The sequence below is a fragment of the Pundamilia nyererei genome, unplaced genomic scaffold (genome assembly GCF_000239375.1).
Source record: "Pundamilia nyererei isolate P.nyererei 1_Seehausen unplaced genomic scaffold, PunNye1.0 scaffold00138, whole genome shotgun sequence".
Classification (NCBI taxonomy): Eukaryota; Metazoa; Chordata; class Actinopteri; order Cichliformes; family Cichlidae; genus Pundamilia; species Pundamilia nyererei.
In genome coordinates this window covers 836787-857274 of record NW_005187539.1, presented here as the reverse complement: position 1 = coordinate 857274, position 20488 = coordinate 836787, and the positions used below count along the sequence as shown (strand labels likewise).

Below are 20488 nucleotides of genomic sequence, written 5' to 3'. Positions count from 1 at the left end.
GGCACAGAAATTTTAGAGGCTATTTATTTTTTTAAACCCTTCACCATTTCCCTTTACTTTACACAAAATGCCCTGTGATTTCTCTGCTGTCCTTCATAGCAAGAGAACATGTACTACATGTGCTCCTCAGCATAACTTAAGGGAAGCAAGGGAAAAATTTAAAGTGAAAGACAAAAGGCCTAATGACTGCAGAAATGTGCTACATGTAAATAATTTTGCAAAGCAGACTCAACTCAACCTAGATATGTAAATTAAGCAATGGCTTGTGTGTAACAGATCATTTCAATGATTATACAAACTTACATTTTGCATTAAGTTGTCTCGTAGAAAACCATATGAAGTGTCTTAGCCTGGGATTTCTATGGTGATTGTTAACATCTTTATGTGGGAAAACAGTGGTTTAGTTTATATTATTATTTATGAAATGTAAGCACTAATCTTAGGAAATTCTTTTCAAGAATCTGTAATTATCTGTTTGATCTATTTGCACATAACAATCAAAAGGGATGTTTTTAAAATTGCATGAATGTTCCTGTCAGTCTGTTAACAAATATACAAAAAAAATACAAAACCTTTATTGTTAAACTGAAATGACATTTATGCAAAAAATAGTACTTATATATTATTTGTGCTCATGTGTTGCTTTTTTTTTTTTTTTCCTGGTTAGCCAACAGATGACATTGTGCTGATGGCCCAATCCCTAGAGAAGATTTTTCTTCAGAAGGTGGCCCAGATGCCCGAAGAGGAAGTTGAACTTCCTCCTCCAGCTCCTCGGAACAAAAACAGCAGGGGAAGAGGTCGTAAATCTTCTGGTAAGTAGGGATGGAAATCGAGAACCGGTTCTACCAAGAACTGGTTCCTGGTAGTTGAATTCTTCTTAGTCTGCTTGCTTATCGGTTCTTCTACTTGCGCTACAATTAGCTGATTTCAGTTGTCGGAGGTGGAGAATAGCTGGGCAGCTTACTGCAAATATGCTGGTGTGAGTGACTGTAGCCTCAGGTTTATATTGTTAAAGGGTAATTATGAGACGGTGCGTTTAGGGTCATTTTACAGAGTAGGATGAAAGTAATGTTATGAGTAGCATAATGAATAATTTTCTCTGTGAGTAATTTAGGTAACTTAGTCATTACTTTTAATAAAAGTGTTCCGTGTAATATGTGTAATACATTACTTTTTTTTTTTTTTTTGAGTAATGACCCAACACTAATCACAACAAAGAGGCAAAATGCATCCAACAAGTACAAACATTTGACCACACAACGTACAATTAATTTGCACAAATGTGATGTCTTTATGCTGCTTAGCGATGGTGGTAACTTTCAGAGCCAAGCTTGTGAGAACCCAGAATTGATCAAAAAAGTGATAAGGAATCAATAAGTTACATCGATAATGGAACCAGAATCACTAAATTCTTATCCAAAATTCCCATTTCTGCCTGTAATTGTGAAAATCATGATACAGGCTTCTAGAGTTTCATATTGTCTTTATTCCAATTTACTGCTAAAAACTGGAGCATTTTGTTTTAGATATGCAAATTTGATTGAGCCATATTTTGGCAATTAAAGATGTTAAGATGTATTTATTTACAAGCAGGAAGGCATTATGAAAGCAACATTTATGATTGAGGTGGTGTTGTTGTGTAGCTGAATTGCAACTCTTAAATTTAATATTCTTTATCTACCAGCATCAAGGGCTCAGCAGGTGCCAGCAGTGTCCCAGTCAGCCTACTCCCCCTCATCCTCAGACACGGGGGATTCCATGCTGGCCAACTCTCCCCAGACTGTGCTAACTAAAAGCCTGCCACCAGCTAACATTATGGGTTTGCCTCCTACACAGCCCACAACCAAGGTATGTAAGACAGAATGCTGATTAGAAAAATTTGCATATCTAGATTTTAGCATGCAAAATCGATGTTGAAACACTTAAGTTCTTTTTTAACAGCACTAAATGTGAAAGTAAACTGTCCTTTTTTAAAGATTTAGTATTTCAGTTGTGAGGATTATAAACCGTGTAACAAAGCCATAATAAAGTGATCACAACAATTTCCAACTTTTTCTTTCTATAGAAGAAAGGTGTAAAACGCAAAGCAGATACCACCACACCCTCTACCATGGGCTTCACTACTGTGGGCATGTCAGGAACGCCGCACATGGTGGGCTTGGGGAAAGGGGGACACGGGGGTCAAATCCATGACACGTCCATGCACACGGTCTCCTCAATGGGAAGCATAAGCTTGGAGACCCCACCTGGGATTGGGCTCGTCAGGAGTCCTGGAGGCCCTGTCCTGCTCCAGCCAATGATGGCTGGCACTGGACGCAGAGTTGGCAGCGGACGCCCCATCAAACCCCCCAAGAAGGACTTGCCCGATTCTGTTCAACCTCAGCCCTCAAGGAAGGGAAAACTCAGCCCGCAGCTGAGGTACTGCAGTGGGCTGCTGAAGGACATGTTATCAAAGAAACATGCTGCGTATGCATGGCCTTTCTACACACCTGTGGATGCAGCTGCACTCGGACTTCATGACTATCACGATATCATCAAGTGTCCTATGGACCTCAGCACCATCAAGGTGACTTCGAATGCGTGAAAGTGTGCTCGCAGTACTATAATAGTAATATTTCTTTTTACTAAACATACCATGTTGAAATGATAAAACACAGAAGGGGGAAGGATTTTAAATGTGAATGTAAAATGCAGTGGGGAAAAAAAATCTTCTATTAAAATCTAATAAATGTCCATTTCCTGTTTTTTACAATCAGAGGAAGATGGACTGTCGTGAGTACAGAGATGCTCAACAGTTTGCCAGTGATGTTAGACTGATGTTCTCAAACTGCTACAAGTACAATCCACCTGATCACGATGTTGTGGGGATGGCACGGAAACTACAGGTGAGCAGCAGTTACATGGACCAGGCGCCCTCACACAGGCTTCTTCAGTTATATTTGCTACTTTATTACTCACTTTCCTCCTTTCTTACCATTTAACTTTTTTTTTTTTTCCCCCCCATGTCTCAGGATGTCTTTGAGTTCCGTTTCGCCAAGATGCCAGATGAACCACACATGGAGCACACAGCCATGTCCATGAGTGGGCATCAAACATCCTCTTCATCATCTTCCTCCTCCTCATCCTCCTCATCTTCCTCCACCTCTGAGAGTGAGCCTAGCAGCGAGAGTGAGGAGAGTGAGAGCAGCCCAAGCTCAGACAGCGAGGAGGAGCGAGCACATCGCTTGGCTGAATTACAGGACCAGGTGTGCACACAAGTAAGATATTGAGTAGCTACTATTGAGGTATTGGAGGGTGTTTGTTGCATCAAACTAAACGTGGAAACAAAAACGTCTTTAATTTGTATATTTTTCTCAGCTCCGAGCCGTGCACGAGCAGCTAGCTGCTCTCTCCCAAGGCCCCATCGTCAAGCCCAAAAAGAAAAAGGAGAAAAAGGACAAAAAGGAGAAGAAGAAAAAGAAAAAGCTGGAGAAGCGAAATCGAGGAGTCCGAAGTAGAGCAGGCTCTGAGGAATGGAAGATGCCCAGCAAGTTGAAGAGCAAATCTGCCAAAGCAGGTGGCTCCCAGGCCAAGAAAAGCCAGGGGAAGAAGAGTAACAAGAACAGCAAGTTAGTATAAAGAGTGAACCACCACACCAGTGGTTTTTTTTTTTTGTTTTGTTTTTTTTAATTTTTTTTTTAAAACTTGATCTCATCTTCATCATACTTCCTTTTTGGGGTTTAGTGAAACAAATAATTATACTGTTCAACCAGTTAAATGTTTTGAATGCAAAACAGCTGATAGCTGTGCTCTTCTTCTGTTATTTCAGGACTTCAAAGAAACCTTTCTACCCTCCACTTGCCACTTCCATGTTACCACACTATGACTCGGAGGAAGAGGAAGAGATCGTGCCCATGTCATACGATGAGAAGCGCCAGCTAAGCCTCGACATCAACAAGTTACCAGGCGAGAAGCTGGGTCGTGTGGTCCACATCATACAGTCCAGGGAGCCCTCACTGAGGGACACCAACCCTGAGGAGATTGAGATTGACTTTGAAACACTCAAACCATCCACACTGAAAGAGCTCGAGCGCTACGTGATGACATGTCTGAGGAAGAAGCCCCGTAAGCCGTATGCTGAACAAGGTAGATAAAATGACCACCAAGACAACGCCAGCATATTCCTGTTTAGCAATATCTTGGATGTTTTTGTAATTGACAAGTTATTGAGTATCAGAACCTACTATCAGTACCTAACATGTGACATGTTAAAGTCTGTAATGGCTAAGTACATCTTAGCATGTAGGAAAAAATAGACTGTTAAACTTGGAGAGTAAAGTTGATGCTGAAGAAAGAACCTGTAGTTTTGACTCATGCAGCCACACACGGAGGGCAATTATATATTCTTATTAAGAGCTGATAGCGTCTGCGTCCAAATGCCCCTTCAGTTCCCAAAGTCAAACAACCTGATCCAGTGTTGAGGTTAAATGGCACAAATGCTTTTGATTCCTGAAAGTTAACCGTATACTGGCTCTCACAGTTGATATAATCAAATTCTTGGAAAGAGGCCTTACAAGGCTGAGTGGATACTTTCTGCCTCTGCATTTCTAAACCCAGTATGTATTGTACTGCTGTAACTAAACAAGTTTTCAATTAGTATTACATTTATTTGACATCAAAAACAAGAACCTAGTAGGTTTTTTTTTTTTTTTTTCTCGTAATGAATGTAATAAAAGCTTGTGAGCGGAGGCTCTAGATTCTCTGTTCAGGTGACACATAGTAAGTTAGATACACTTGTAGTAAACAAATTACTGATTTATGACTGAAAATGTACTAATGCAACAGTCTGTGGGTGGACAGTGAACGCCAGTTAACCAAAGAGTATGAAGTACAATGGTTGGCAAGAGTTTTACATCCTGTGATGAATCTCAGTGCTCCATGATAAACAGCATCCAACATCTGTAAAGAGTGTTCATAGTGGTTGGTGCTTAACAACAAATGATACATAAGTAGATATATAGAAAAAAATTATGTATATTTAAAAAAAAAAAAAAAAAAAAATTAAGAACCTTAATCAGTGCCATCTAAGTTTGGACTTGGAAACGATGGTACACTTGTTTTAATGCAGGAAAAATAACAGTTTTCCTGCACAAAAATATCTGGTTTTCATGACAATAGTGTGTAATATTTCCCTGACTGGACTGACAAGAGAAATAAAACTGTAGCAGAGGATTACGCCTATCTGACAGGCATGTAGTTTAGTTTAACCAGTTTAACCACATCACCTCGGTGTTCCACTCAAATCTTTCTATCTAGCGCCCTCCTTCATGTCTGTCAGTGACAGAGAGGCTAGGTTTCCTCTTGACATTAAGTTCTGAGTTGACGTGTATTTGATTAGCTCTTTGGCTACACAGAATGAAAACCTGACGGGTAAAGGCCAGAGTCTATGGAGACAGACTTGAGACTGAAAGTCTTAATTTCACTACAAATCATTTCTTTGTATGTTATAACTTCTCTCTGCAGCAGATGCTAAGCTAAAGCACCAACAAAGTGAATAGAAGTAGCTAAAGTTGATGGTTTCTTCAAATATTTGACGCTGCCCCCTGGTGACTGGTCACAACTACAGCATGTAGATATGACTGCAGAGCTCAGCGTAGCACTACTAAGCTGCTACTTAAAATTAGTAAAGAGAGCAAGAAATTTAATCTCTGTATTTAACTTGACACTACTCAGTACTGACTTAGTAATGGTGTGACACAGTATACTTACCACTGTATTTCTGTTTGGTCCCCAGCTCTGTAACAACCTTTTTATCATCTTATATTGCAGCAGCAAAGAAAGGCAGCATTGGCAAGTCTAAAGAGGAGCTGACCTTGGAGAAGAGGAGGGAGCTAGAGAGGAGGCTGCAAGATGTCAGCGGACAACTCAATTCAGTCAAGAAACCCACGAAACCTAAAGGTAAGCTCTCACATCATCACATTTCTGTGTGGATGCAAACATGTCTGGTTTTCAGAGCAACTTACAGTTTCTCTAAGTTACTCAAATACTGTGCACTTCAATAATTCAGCGAAGATGGCACAGCGTTTCAAGTGTAGAGTTGGCCTTTGCTCCCTGTGCGAGTTCCCTCAAGTACTCCAGACATGCATGTTAGGTTAAATAGTGATTCTAAATTGGGAGAGACAGAACGGTTGGATTTGACTTGTGTTCTAGTTTGTATAGTCAGGACAGTCTTTTCATATAATGCTATACTTAGTAACAAACTACCTTAAAAATCCCTCTGAGATGTAAATGTGTTTTGGTTGTGTAAATCTACAGTAAGCCATCATAATAATATGGAATGCCTCATGTGTGTGAAGGTGTCTGAGACTTTTGCTGATCATTAGAAAACCAGTTTGTTTATTTCTTTAAAGTGTGGACAGGGCTTTTGTTTCGCTTATCTGCATACCATAATGGGCTTTTATTTGAGAAACACTCGTAGGGGTTTTCTTTATTATTTTAGGGTCTTAACCTTACAATAACAGGCAACTGTTGTTGTGATATAGTGCTATATAAATACAATTGAATTGAAAATTGAATTTCATTAAAGTATCTTCTTCTCTCCTGCTGCTTAAAGATTGTATGAAGAGTAAGAACATTCATCGGCCTGCAAATGCATTAGTAGCAGGGAGGGATTAAACCAGGAGTGTAGATCAGAATGAGCGAGAAAAATGGCAAAGTATTTAAACACCATGATTGTGTGCTGAAGCGGGATGCATAGTATTAGACATGTGTGCGCCTGTGCCCCCACACAACCAGGAATTTAGAAAGTGTTGAGCTAAAACATACCTTTTTAAACCGTGTGCACACTTTCTAGAGCGATTCAAGCCTGTTATGGTGACGTTTAGACTATATTTAAGGCTGTACATCTTAAGGTTTTTCCCCTTTTGATTTGCAAAAGAGGACAATGTGTACAGCTGGCTTTAGATGGAAAGAAGATACTATTTCTGTGTTTACACAGATTAAGTTGTGAATCTAGAGTTTTATGCATCAGGCCCCTGGAGTTTATCAGTCTTTCTACCCTGTGTGTATTTGAGTTGCAGTTTTAACTTCTGTTCACATGTTATCCCCTGGCCATTATATCACATCTGGCTATAAATGAGCTATTCTTTTGTTTTAGGAAACTTTGGCTCCAGTGGTTCACACTCTCCATCACTAGACTGTTTGTAGAAGCAGAATTGTCTGTAAAAACCAGATGAAATGTGAGGTTTTGCACGTATGGGCTGTTTTGGCAAAGACGCTGAGAGAAACACTTCAGTGCTTTCTTCCTTTTCGTACAGGTGCATCCATTAAACATTGTTCTCTTTGCTATTTTTTCCTCAGTGGAAAAGCCGAGTGCAGTGGAGACTCACGCCCAGCCATCACGCCTCAGCGGAAGCAGCTCCAGCTCAGACTCGTCCTCTTCCTCCTCCTCCTCCTCTTCCTCAGACAGCAGTGATTCAGACTCGAGTTGAGATTGTTAGCAAAACACTAAGAAGTCAAACGCTAATGTCTCAGGGACTTGGGCTGGCCCAGGACACATCACGCCCTGAAGCGATAGTTGGCTGAGATTGAACACTGCAACAAAAAACACTCCAAATGGACTCCTGTAATCCTGTAATGTTTTGAATGTTGGACTGAGGGATGTGGAACAATGTCTTTGTGGATTATTGTAGAACCCAAACACTAAATGCCTTGTTCTCCCCTTCCTTCCCTTTGTAAATACTTGTACAAATTTATGTTTCTTTTATAAAGAAGATTTTTATGGGGATCCCTGAAGAGGGAAGTGGAGTAATAATTTAAAAAATTGATGTGGAAAGACGGGCCTGACTGAAAAATCTGTTTGGCTGGCCTTACACTGTCTCCTTTTGGTGAAAGAATGGAAGAGCGTCATATTTTATTTGTTTTCTCCTCCCACCCACATATCCTCAGATGTTACTGGAATTGAAACCAGCAACCTTTTGGTCTCAAGCCTTGCTTTTCTAACAATTTTAGATGAACCCCTAGACTCAGCCTTAATGATTGTTCATAACGGTTACAATATTTGGAGAAATCCAATACTGTTGACAGATCTGGCAGCCTCTGAGCTGCATTTCAAAGCATGCTATGGGATCTTCCATATTCAGGTCAGTTTGAGATTTAGATTTCTCTGTTATGTTTACATAAGTTCTCAGTTTAACAATAACATTTATGCTGCAGTCTGTTTTAGTACAATATAGAGTAACAGTTTAATGTACTATAAATACAAAGTTTAGCAGCTAAGATAGATATTCATTAAATTTGTACAGTTTTGTGGCTGCACTGTTCTCCTAAAAAGCCACCAGCTATTTTAAGACCGACAAGTCTTATAAACACGTCTCAAGCTGAACTCATTTCTTACAACTTACTTTGACGTTTTCATCCTTCATTACATCAAACAGTAACTCGAGTGTCCGTCTATTTCTGAGCTGAAAGCAAGCTGCTGAATGTTATCATGTTACAGTTTCTAATTTCCATATTAATTTCCTGAACATCTGAAGTATTGCATTACCATTTCTTGCAGACCTCTGTAGCACTTGAAAACACTGGCTGCTCAGCGCTGACTGGAACAAATAGTGACGACTGATTAAACTCAAGCTGAAAACAACACTTTTCCTGTAAACCGATAGGAGAGCCCTCATTGTACATGCATAGTTGATGAATGTTCAGTAAAGATATGCTTGTATATAATTCAGCTGTATTTGCTGTTGCACAAACTAATGTATTTCTGCTGTTTGGTCTCCTTTTTCCCCTCCCAGTTACCCTTTTTGCTTTTTTTATTTTTTATTTTTAAGAAAAAAACATGTTATCTCTCATTCCAGTTAGTTGTCTTGGTTGTTTTCTGAAGAGGATTCACATGCTGCCTCTCAGAAGCAAACCTTTCATTTGACAGGTGTTTATTAAAAATAACTTCTGTAGAACAAATGTGAGATGTGGGAGTTTTGCTTTGAAGCGTGTTACGTAGCTGCAATAACTGCATATGGATAAAGTTGATCAGACAAACCAGAAAGGTTTAATTTTGTATTATTTATTATATTTTATTAATTTTTTAAATTATTTTTTATTAATAATATAAAGATTAATTTTATTCATAAATATTTTATTATTTCTTTTGTTAAGCGATGCGACAATCAGTGAGCAGCAGTGTGGCTTCATGTTTTGAGAGCATTGGTTTGGGTGATGAACAGGTTAAGAGCATATTTGTGTGACAGCATAACAAGATTAATGGCCCCATGTGGGCTGTGAACTATAAAGTTAGCAGTTTGCCTTTCCCCCCCTTTCTACTAATATATTCTGACATTTAGAAGCTCAGCATTAATAACAAGGAAATTGCTCCAGCAGGTGGCAGCAGTTATTCATATTAAAATCTCAGTGAAAACCAGCAACTGGTTCATGTTAAGACCGTCATCTCCGAATCCACTGGTACCCAGTTTGATATTGGGGAGGGACGACCTTGAAAAGGTGAAACCTGCTCTGTTGGTTATTTTGAAGCTCAAAAATACCAGAAGGTGTTTATTAATGTGTTGCCAGTGATGCTGATTAACTGCCACCCATAATGGTGCTGGAGCAACTTTTTATATCAGAAACCTTTGAAAAAAAAAAAGAAAGAAGAAGAAGCAAAAACAACACAGTGATGTTTTTGCTGAAATGGAGTATGCTGTAAAAAAAGGGAATACATCCTGTGGTCAGTTAAAATTTACCAGCAGGGGCATTTGCATCAGTATTATAACTAGTGTTCAAGAGACTTTTTGAATGCCTCTTGTTCTAAAATGTTACTATTTTTATCCATTTGAATATTTTCCCAGCCAGGCTACATCTGAACAACAGAAAGCATCATGGTTGGTTACCTGCCAGTGTCTAATGGAGCCAAAAAGCATGGCTGCTAACAATTTTTGGAGCAGCTTGGCTGGTGTTAATAAGTAATGCTCCACATTATTTGAATTCTCAGCCCATATTTAGCTCATGCACAGACACTGTATTGCTCACAAAAGCTGCTTTAAACAGCTCGACTGCGCACAAAAATATGTTATATTATCATGTAATATCGTAGGTGGTGGTTAGCACTGTCACCTCACAGCAAGGAGGTCCTCGGTTGGAGTCCAGTCATCAGTTATGTTATGTTGATCCTATCACCTGTAGTGTATGTCCTGAAACCTTGCAGGGCAATGGATGTGTCACCGCAGACTGGCAAAGACTCATAGGTGAGGAGAGAAAAGACTTCATTTGGCATCTTCACTCATCTCTTTTCACTCTCTGTGTGTTTATAGATCAGTTTGCATTTAATCTTTAATAATTAGTTATTATTAATCTCTGTCTCTCTTTCATAGTGCTTGTCTAATCTTCCTGTCTGCCTCTCCTAACCCCCCAAACAGTCACGGCAGATGGCCACCCCACCCCGAGCCTGGTTATCTGGAGGTTTCTTCATGGGAAGTTTTTTCCTTCGTATTGTCGCCAAGTGCTTGCTCAAAGGGGGTCACTTAATTGTTGTGTGTTTCTCTGTGTTATTGTAGGGTTTTGACCTTACAGTACAAAGCACCTTGAAGTGACTGATCAAATAATTTAACTTTGAAATAGAGATTTTGTTTTTCTTTGGCAAAAAAAAAAAAAAAAATGTTGAATGAAGCAACAGGAAAATGTACTAAAGGCATCAAAAGTAAAGGTGTTCCACCTTTATAATAATGTCATATTCTGTGTTATCATATTGTTGTGAGTAAACAATGATTCTAATATCTAGACAATTGTTGGAAATAGGCCACTATTAATTTAAAAAAAAATCAGTTTTCTACCAAATTAAACTGTAGCAGTATGAAGGGAGCAAAAGAGTGCAGTGTTGTTATTGAAAGGAGTCATTAAGGAGCATTCTGATGTTTGATAGAAAAGCAGGTATGAGCAAAAATCCCCAAGCTGCAGGTAATCTTCCTGGATCTGTAATCGTACTTATATTATGAGTGCAAGTTAAAGTGAAACCCACTGTTTTGAAATATCTTGCATCCTTCTTTTGGTGTGAACACAGATTAAACTAAAATCATTATGATTAAAAATCTATGTGTCGACTCTTTTGCCTATTGACTCTTAAAATATTGTGTTTTCAAAGAAGTATGAAATCCTGGCATTAATTGATCTTCTTAATTTTAACTTATAGTGCAGAGAGCAGTACAAGCACAGATACTCAAACCTCACCCAGGAGACGTCCAGGAGGCATCCTAGTCAGATGCTGAGACGACATTAACTGGCCAGGGGAGATCACTGTCATGTATGTGCTCCAGCAAATCTACAGCAACTGTGTGACTCTATCATGTCCCAAATCTCTGATACTCAACAATCTGTTTCCAGCACCTTGTTGGTACTACCAAACTGTAACTAATGAAGTGACCAGTGACCCTCCAATATCATTGCTAATTACAAAGCAGTAGTTCTGAATAAATGAACTGTGAAATATTAGACTGTCAGTTGTTTATAACAAATCAGTTTTAGAGATTAATGTTGTCACTTTTAGGATCAGGCTCACACTTTCAAAGTCTTTGTGCATCTGCTTTCAATATAGAACTATAATAGTAGTATCAAACTTCTTGTTGTTACTTTAATTACTATTTCAGACTGAAAGCACCAATGATGCAGACACTTTAACGTGTGTTCTTCCACTTTGCGGCACAATGTGTTTATTTATCTAATAAAATATGAGCAAATGCGTGCTTTGGCATATTGTGCTGTAATGCATTTAAGGTTATTGCGTTTGTGAACTCATGGCACACATGAAGGGAAGTGGAAAATGTTATTCCTTTATTCTGCACTGCAAGCAAAACACATTGAAACGAAAGAGGACAATTGTATTACAGAGTCTCGTGTGTATTAACCCTTCATCACAACAGTCTGTGATCACTGGCACATTCACGTAGTCACCATCAATTATCACAAGCTTTTGGGCAGATCTCTGCTCCTGCAGTCACCGCCTGACACAAATGATCAGTAAATAATGTTTGTCGTGTCTGCTTGCTTGTGTTTTAACACCGGCGCAGAATGGCAATGCTCCAAACTGCCTCTGTCTCTGTTGGATTTATTTGGCTCAGGCCTGAATCTAATTATTTTCACAGTGATGGATGAGATAGCTGCCACATTTTAATATGGGAGTGTGTGCAGCTTCTGAGGAATGAATTCCTGTGTGTTAACCCCCCCCCCCCCCAAAATCTAAATTCAGCAGCTTTGATTTTGCATTAACAGAGCATATATATTCAAAGGGCTAAAGTTTTTCATACCTTGGGCTTTGTAAAACAAGATCAATATTTCAATTGGACTCCACTGATGGAGCAGACAGAACAAATGCTGAACAGCAGATTGGTGTCTGGAAGTAGCAGTGCCGAGTACCGCAATTATGTTACATGGGAAGGAATCGAAGTAGACTGACGACTTTTCTGTTTGCTCATTTACATGTAAGTGCTGCTATTAAGTATTTTTAGGCATGACAACAAAAACACAGCTGTGCAAAACCAAAGCACTTGTTCACTGCAGCATGGCCCTTGCATATCCGCTGGTTTATTTATTTTGCAAGAACAGGATGGAGTTTAGTTCTAGAGCACAAGAGGGTTTAGGAATGTGATTGTATCTATAGGATTTTGCAGGAGTGATGAGGTGGTGTTGTTTTTCATGTATTCCTGGTTAGAGTATTAGATAGTTTGATGAAATTACAGCCATATTTTAAAATGGAATAGAAATGCTAAATTGTAAAAGTGATTTTCTCACAATTGTGACAAACCACAGGGAAGATGACCCAAATGTAGGACACACAAAAGGCAGAGAGAGTTGATCTATATCCTTTATCAATGCTAACGTCGTACACAGGAAGCAAAGCAAGGCTCACCAGGGGCGGGCAAAAGGCAAAAACCAACAAAAGTCTCAAAATGCATGCACAAGCAAATCAATTGCAAACTGAAGGAAAACAAGAGAAAATCCCTGAAAGGTTTGAGGAAAAAAGAGGACAAGTAGGCAAATGAAAGACAGGAGGCATGTAGAGTGGCTTGCAAAAGTGTTCGGCCCCCTTGAACTTTCCCACATTGTCACATTACAGCCACAAACATGAATCAATTTTATTGGACTTCCACGTGAAAGACCAACACAAAGTGGTGTACACGTGAGAAGTGGAACGAAAATCATACATGATTCCAAACATTTTTACAAATAAATAACTGCAAAGTGGGGTGTGCGTAATTATTCAGCCCTCTTTGGTCTGAGTGCAGTCAGTTGCCCATAGACATGCCTGATGAGTGCTAATGACTAAACAGAGTGCACCTGTGTGTAATCTAACGTCAGTACAAAGTCCCGTTTGCAGTTTGCCACAAGCCATGTGGGGGACACAGCAAACATGTGGAAGAAGGTGCTCTGGTCAGATGAGACCAAAATTGAACTTTTTGGCCAAAATGCAAAACGCTGTGTGGCTGAAAACTAACACTGCACATCACTCTGAACACACCATCCCCACTGTCAAATATGGTGGTGGCAGCATCATGCTCTGGGGCTGCTTCTCTTCAGCAGGGACAGGGAAGCTGGTCAGAGTTGATGGGAAGATGGATGGAGCCAAATACAGGGCAATCTTGGAAGAAAACCTCTTGCAGTCTGCAAAAGACTTGAGACTGGGGGCGGAGGTTCACCTTCCAGCAGGACAACGACCCCAAACATAAAGCCAGGGCAACAATGGAACGGTTTCAAACAAAACATATCCATGTGTTAGAATGGCCCAGTCAAAGTCCAGATGTAAATCCAATCGAGAATCTGTGGCAAGATCTGAAAACTGTTGTTCACAAACGCTGTCCATCTAATCTGACTGAGCTGGAGCTGTTTTGCAAAGAAGAATGGGCAAGGATTTCAGTCTCTAGATGTGCAAAGCTGGTAGAGACAGACCCTAAAAGACTGGCAGCTGGAGTTGCAGCAAAAGGTGGTTCTACAAAGTATCGACTCACGGGGCTGAATAATTACGCATACCCCACTTTTCAGTTATTTATTTGTAAAAAATCTTTGGAATCATGTATGATTTCCGTTCCACTTCTCACGTGTACATCCCTTTGTGTTGGTTTTTCACGTGGAATCCCAATAAAATTGATTCACGCGGAAAAGTTCAAGAGGGCCGAATACTTTTGCAAACCACTGTAGGTTGAGGTGACTGGCTGTTTAACTGACCACAGGTGAGCCTAATGATGGCAGAGCAACCACACAGAAGGGAAAGCAGACGAAGCCACAAACAAAAACTGAGAACAATGTAAAGAAACAAAGAATTCCAACATAATACTGGAGATGAAAAGAATCACAAGCAGTCATAACTTATATTTATTTTTTACTTTTGAAATTCTAAACCAGTCTTTTGATTTATTGATGTATGTGTGATATGCATTTTTCTTGCAATATTTCTGACATATGTCATCATGACTTTTAGAGATCACACAATTTATCAGCATGGTACAGTTTTATATTTTCTCATAATTTTTCTTTTGTTTTTAATTTCACTTTGTTTCCAGAGTGGTGTCGTATTTTGGGCCCTGGTCCAGCTCCTCGGTTCATCCTCTCTGTGAAACAAGCTCTTTATTCCTTTTTTAACTAAGCCAGCTGTCTTCTGATTGGCTGACATTCACACACAGAGGGTGTGAACAGGAGGTGGCTGGGGCTTATGACATGATATTTTGGCTCTTGTTTACATTATACATCTCCAAGAGTAGAATCAACAGTCCAAAATCAAGTATTTTAAGCAGTACTTGCACTGACCTCATTATTTGAAACTTCTTAACCCAGCATCCACTAATTTAACAGCACATCTGAAAAGCCTAATAAACCCTTTAATAATTAATTCTGGTTTAGTACTACATACATTCTCCTAGTACCTATGAGTATGCTTGATGAAGTAACGAGTGGCTTCCTTTAAACAGCTAACCTACCACTATTCCTTTTGTCTTATTGGCAGATGTCTGTTTTGTTTTGTTCATTTCCCGTGACATGCATCGACATAAGATATCAGTTAGCCTTCGTTTAACATTCACCAACATGACAATGAAAGTGAGGATTATAAAAAGAAAAATGTTTTATTTGTTTTGCCAAATGCTTCCTCTTGGCAGCAGAACAAGGGTCTGCATTTGTTTAGCAGATGTGCAATAAAACATGATGGATCATAGTGTCTCAGTTGTCTGTACTAAGCGATTTTCTCACTGTTACAGGTGGCTGTGTGTACCAGGTGATATATGACTATGAGAATGGTGACAACATCACAGACACTCTCTTTGTGGAAACAAACAAACAAAAGCACAACATAAAAAGTATATACGAGACTCAGACTGTAGCTCATTATGAGAACCGGGTCAGGAAAGTAGTGGAGACTCATTCCAGTATCAAAGGAAAAACTATATAGATGTAGGTGTTTCAGCATTTTCTTTCCTCCTAAAAATTAAGCCCTTGTTTCAACTGATTTCTACCTCAAAAAAAAAAAAGAAATCCCAAATTTAGTCAGTAAGAGCTGCAAAACAGTAATGAAAGCCTAAATGAACAACCCTGAGCTCTATGGATGAGAAGCACATTAAACCTCCTTTTGCAATGCATCAGTGACACTGACTCATCGTTTTACGGTTGATGAGACTGAACCTGCTCTAAAAATTTTCAGCTTCACCTCTGACAAGTAGAAATAAACCACAACCTGCCCTACATCTGTTTTAGTCTTAGGTCTTGTAGGTGGCCTCTTCAGTGAATGATCATGCTTGACAACCATTGAAAAAAAAAAGCCAAATATATATTTTAAATAAATACATGGACACAGAACACAAGGCTCTACATGCCTGCTGGTGCCTCTTCATCTGGATGATTTCTTTATTAAAAAAGGAAGCAGTGCTTCCGTTCCGTCCATTTCTTTTCATTAAATTGCTCGAAGAAAATCATTTAACCCATAATTCTCTGTCCTGACTCACTCTGCTTTGAAACATGCTATCCAGCAGCTAATTTAGCCAATTTTTGCTCTAATCCTTTTTATGCCCCAGTGCCTCCAAAATGTTGAGGTCCATCTGACCAAGTTGGCTTGATTACAGCTCTTTTGGATTTTCTCCTCAAAAGGTGAAGTGAGCTGGCCGAGAGGTGGCGGTCCTCATCTATGAGCTGTCTGCTCTCATTTGTTTCTCAGCCAACTGGACTCAAGACTTTAATCATACCTGGAGCTGCCACCTAAGACAGGCGAATACTTTCCAGAGTGAAAAAGGCTGACTGAGAAAGAACTTTATTCAGAGAGATTAAATTCCCAAATATAAGTAGACTTACATGTGTCTTTTTTTTAACTCAAGTGTGCTTTAATTGAAATTTCAGTGGTAATAGATTCACTGAAAATGAATAACAGTACTCACAAAACTGAGTTAAGTGTAGGCAATTAAACTCAGGACCATAATTCCAGGAGACCGGCCAGCTTCTGTGATCTGCTCTCTGTGTTGAGTCTGCTGGTGCGTTCACATCATGGATATAGCTTTATTGCATTCATTTTTATCTGACTATTCAAGAAGCTCTTATGATTGTATGATTAAAAATACTAAAATTGGCAGCATATCGATTGAGATTACAGTACTTTACACTGAATAGTGGACTTGGCTGGCATTTCAGGATCATTAGGTTTCAAATTGCACATTTAAAAGAGTCATTAGACCTCCGCTGACATGAATGCCATCCATGGGAAATTCATAATTATAGTAACTCAGTGCTGATCTTAACATGGCAGTCATGAGCTTCTCAAAAGAGCCGCAGTTCACATTTTCTCCAGGAGTGGTCCCTGTTGTGTTGCCATGCTTCCACACCTACCTGCTCTCTTGCCCCTAATTCCTTCCCTACACCAGCTCCATCTTCTCCCAGCCAGTTTGTCTATGTGGTCTGAAATTGAAATTCTATGTCAGCAGCTGTTGTTGTATACCTGCCAACCTTTCACTGCCTTCAGCATGGATTGTGCATGTCTACGTGGTCTCTTTTTTAAATTTGTTTTCCCACACATTTATTATGTACTCAGCCTAAGATGTAGTTGTCTTGAATATCTTTGTAGTATTTCTGCATCTCTGTGTAAGTAATGCTTGCTGATCTTAATAAAATAATATTTCTGTCTGAAAAGGCACTGGATCAGAAAATCACATGCTCATTCTGTGACTACACTGAGATTTCACCGGGTCATTTTGCCCTAGGTGCAGCACTAAATACACGAAGAAGGCAGTTTGTTTCGGATCTGCTTTACTGCAGCTGCCAATCTCATGAAATACTGCAGTTTCGTTATAAATGCTAATATCAGAGAGATGCAAAAAGATTGTCCTTTGGATTTGGTGTTGCATTATGCAGCTTGTCATAAATGGACATTTCAGGACACATTCTTGCTGCATTTGTTGACTTTATGTAACCCGACCCAAATCCTAACAGTGGTTTATTGCTGTAAAGCTCTTACTTTGAAGGAAAACCCGTTTTTCTGAAATTTAACCAAACATCAAGTGGAAGCAAAAATGAAATGTGAAACTCTCCAAATGCTACAAGCAGTCCTGGCGTCCTGACAGCTCGGTGTAAGCAGTTATGTAATACATTCTGGTAACTTTGTGTCTCAGATAACAGGGCACAGTTTAAGTTTTATAAACTTCTCTGAGATGAATGGCTAAGGAAGGAATTGTAGTTACATAGTAACTATGTAACTACCTATGTAACTATGTAGTAGTGCCTTAGACCTCTGTCTGATGCACATGAAAAGTGAGCAGTGCAGTATTATATATATATAACAAATATGCAGTTGAGTTGCCTGACCTACACAGTAAAGATAAATGGCACTGTGGGAAGGTGACATGCTGTTTCTGCTGTTTCTTTTTCTGCGTAATTCACCTTGTGACATGGCAGAGCTCCTCTTTGATCATTTCTGCCAAGGACTCGACTGACACATTATTATTATCCTTCAAAAAAAAAATGAACCAGACTGAATAATAGCCAGAACCAGAGTTGGCTTTGTGTTATAATCATTTTATAAGAATAAAGTGTCAGACCTGTCACAATATTTTTCCCCTTAGCATAAGATTTCTGTCTTCACACTTGTGTATTAAATAAAGTTGATATCATTAAAAAACAAGACCATTTCAAAGTCAAACTTTGACAGCAGTCTAATTTTAAATATACAGCGGTAGTGTCTGATAATATGTGTACTGGTAAGCTCAGCTACAGCTGGAAGTTGATTCCCTCCTACATATCTAAAAAGTTTTAACTTGGTACCAAATAATCAAGTCACAGTTAATCACAAAATAATAACAATAGCAATAATGTATTGTTGTTATTTAGCTGTTCCTCTAACAGTGATGCTGTTGGAAAGCTTCTCTGTTCCATTTTAACCATAAATAGATTTTAAACAATTGAATATTACACAGTATGTTAGTACAGAGAATTATCACCAGACTGCAGTTCACCTTCAGCTTTATGAAGAGGGGGGTGTCGGGGTGAAGGTGAGAGAACACAAGACATGAAAACTAAATGAGGGAATGAATGAATTATTATTAGACTTAATAAATAAATATCAGGGTGAAACAAAAATGGCAACCCAAAGAGAGAAGAGTCGAAAACACATTGAAGCACATGAAGCAGAAATAAACCCACACAGTGGGGAACAATCAAACTAATGAGGACAGGCCGAACAATCACAAAGAAGGGAAAGGAACCAACAGCAGGAAGTGAAACCAAAACAAACAAGACACAAGACCCACAAGACAACTAAAGACAAATAAGACTCAGACATCAAGGTCAACAGTAATCATAGAAACTAGAAACACAACAAAACCCCAAAAATATAACTGCAACCAGAACTCAACAAAAAATCAGGACTATGACAGTTTCATCCACACAGTATATGACAGTATGGACACAGCAGGCAGTTATTTAATGAAAAACAAAGAAAACCTTCAGAGCACCAAATGGCACACAGACAAAGTAAAAAAAAAAAGATCAACAAAAATGATCATAAATTCATATGTGAAATAATGCAATAACTAGCTGTAAATTGTAACTACTGAAATCATGCATCATTTTTTATGCTTGAAGTCATGCTTGGCTTCTTGAAAAAACTCAGTATTTCTGTGAGAAGTTATTAAAGACCAAGAACGTCTAAAGAAAAGTGAACACTGGCCAGAAAAGCTACCGTACTCCAAATGCATGTTGATGTTGCTCTATTACTTCTTGATATGTAATTAGGCCCCAAAAATGAATTAGCTCGACTAATTCAAAGTCCAATGCTGTTGAGTGAAATAACATTATATTCAGCTTTCAAAATCACACAACGTACACATAATTGGAGCAAAACTCCTCTCCAGGCTGTGTAATTAACACCAATCTGTGGATATGACCTTTTCTATTAGTAACAACAGCTCTATGTGTATGAACAGGTAGTATGATTATATATATGCACAAGTATATACAAGAGTGTAGTCGACTAAAAGTTCTTCAAATTCAAATTGGAATCCATCTCTGTCTTTTCTTATCCTGCACTGAAAACCGGCTACCAATTGTCTGTGCACGAAGGGACTTTAAGATATTTGGTGTAAAAATATGAGCATCAGTGTGCGAGGATAAATGTATGAATGCATTAAAACTTTATCACTGACAGTCTGTTTCATAAGATAAGGCCGTTCTCCTTAATTCAAGAAAAATGGGTTTGTTGGGTTTTATCTGAAAACAGCGATAAGGTTGGATGTCTGAACACATCCAAACAAGACAAACAAACTATTTAAAATATTCCTCGATCTCTTACAGTCATGTGAAGCTGTTGGATTGTTAGATTTTTTTCCCCTTGATATATGTAGACAAGTGAAATTGATTGTTTTTTAAACAGCACCTGAGGATAAAGATGGGATACAGAATCCCACAGAATCCCTAAGAAAACAAGGTTTTCCATGATGTATTCTATAAAAACATCAATACATATAGTATTCTTCTAAAGCCTTGGCATCAGAGCCTTGTATTTCTCCCTTTAGCAGAAATGCCCTCTTGTAGGCGTTATGCATAACCGTACCCCAGTCACCTTTTGCAATGAACACTCTTCCATGTAAAATTATTTTAGCTGTGAGATGTTTTAAGGTTTTGCATGTGTTACATTTTCCAAATTGATCACAAGATTTAAATTGATTCAGATCCTCGCGTCTACTAGCTCGTTCCATCACACTCCATTTCTTCTTTTTGCACCATTCTTTGTTTACACTGTATATTAAAGGTCAGTGTGCTGTTTAACCCCCAGCCCTCATTCCCATGACTGGGATGAGGGTTAAACAAAATATGTAGAACCCAGAGGTATATTTTTTGTCATATTTTAGTTGTTTCTTGTCCCTGTGCAACCACAGAGAGCCTTTGGTTTGCAAATGATGCTCATTCCTGGTCGTGTAATTTTTATAGACAATATTGTGAGGCACAGCCAAGGGTTGGAGGGTATCAGATTGTGTGGGCTCAAGATTTCATCTCTGTTTTTTGTAGA

At 38.9% G+C, this 20488-nt stretch overlaps 1 protein-coding gene across 2 annotated transcripts; it reads left to right on the top strand.

The window, feature by feature from the left end:
* The first annotated feature begins 671 nt into the window (after positions 1 to 671).
* On the top strand, positions 672 to 7841 carry LOC102204323 (bromodomain-containing protein 2-like). 2 transcript variants are annotated; one of them, XM_013913587.1, is made up of 9 exons: positions 672 to 812; positions 1685 to 1848; positions 2066 to 2566; positions 2757 to 2885; positions 3012 to 3245; positions 3358 to 3608; positions 3809 to 4125; positions 5809 to 5937; positions 7339 to 7841. In XM_013913587.1, exons 1-9 carry the CDS (start codon positions 689 to 691, stop codon positions 7467 to 7469), a joined length of 1980 nt encoding a protein of 659 aa, XP_013769041.1. In that variant the 5' UTR covers positions 672 to 688; the 3' UTR covers positions 7470 to 7841. The 2 variants fall into 2 exon arrangements, with proteins under 2 accessions (XP_013769041.1, XP_013769040.1); XM_013913586.1 differs by having other exon boundaries at positions 3012 to 3257.
* Positions 7842 to 20488: the final 12647 nt, after the last annotated feature.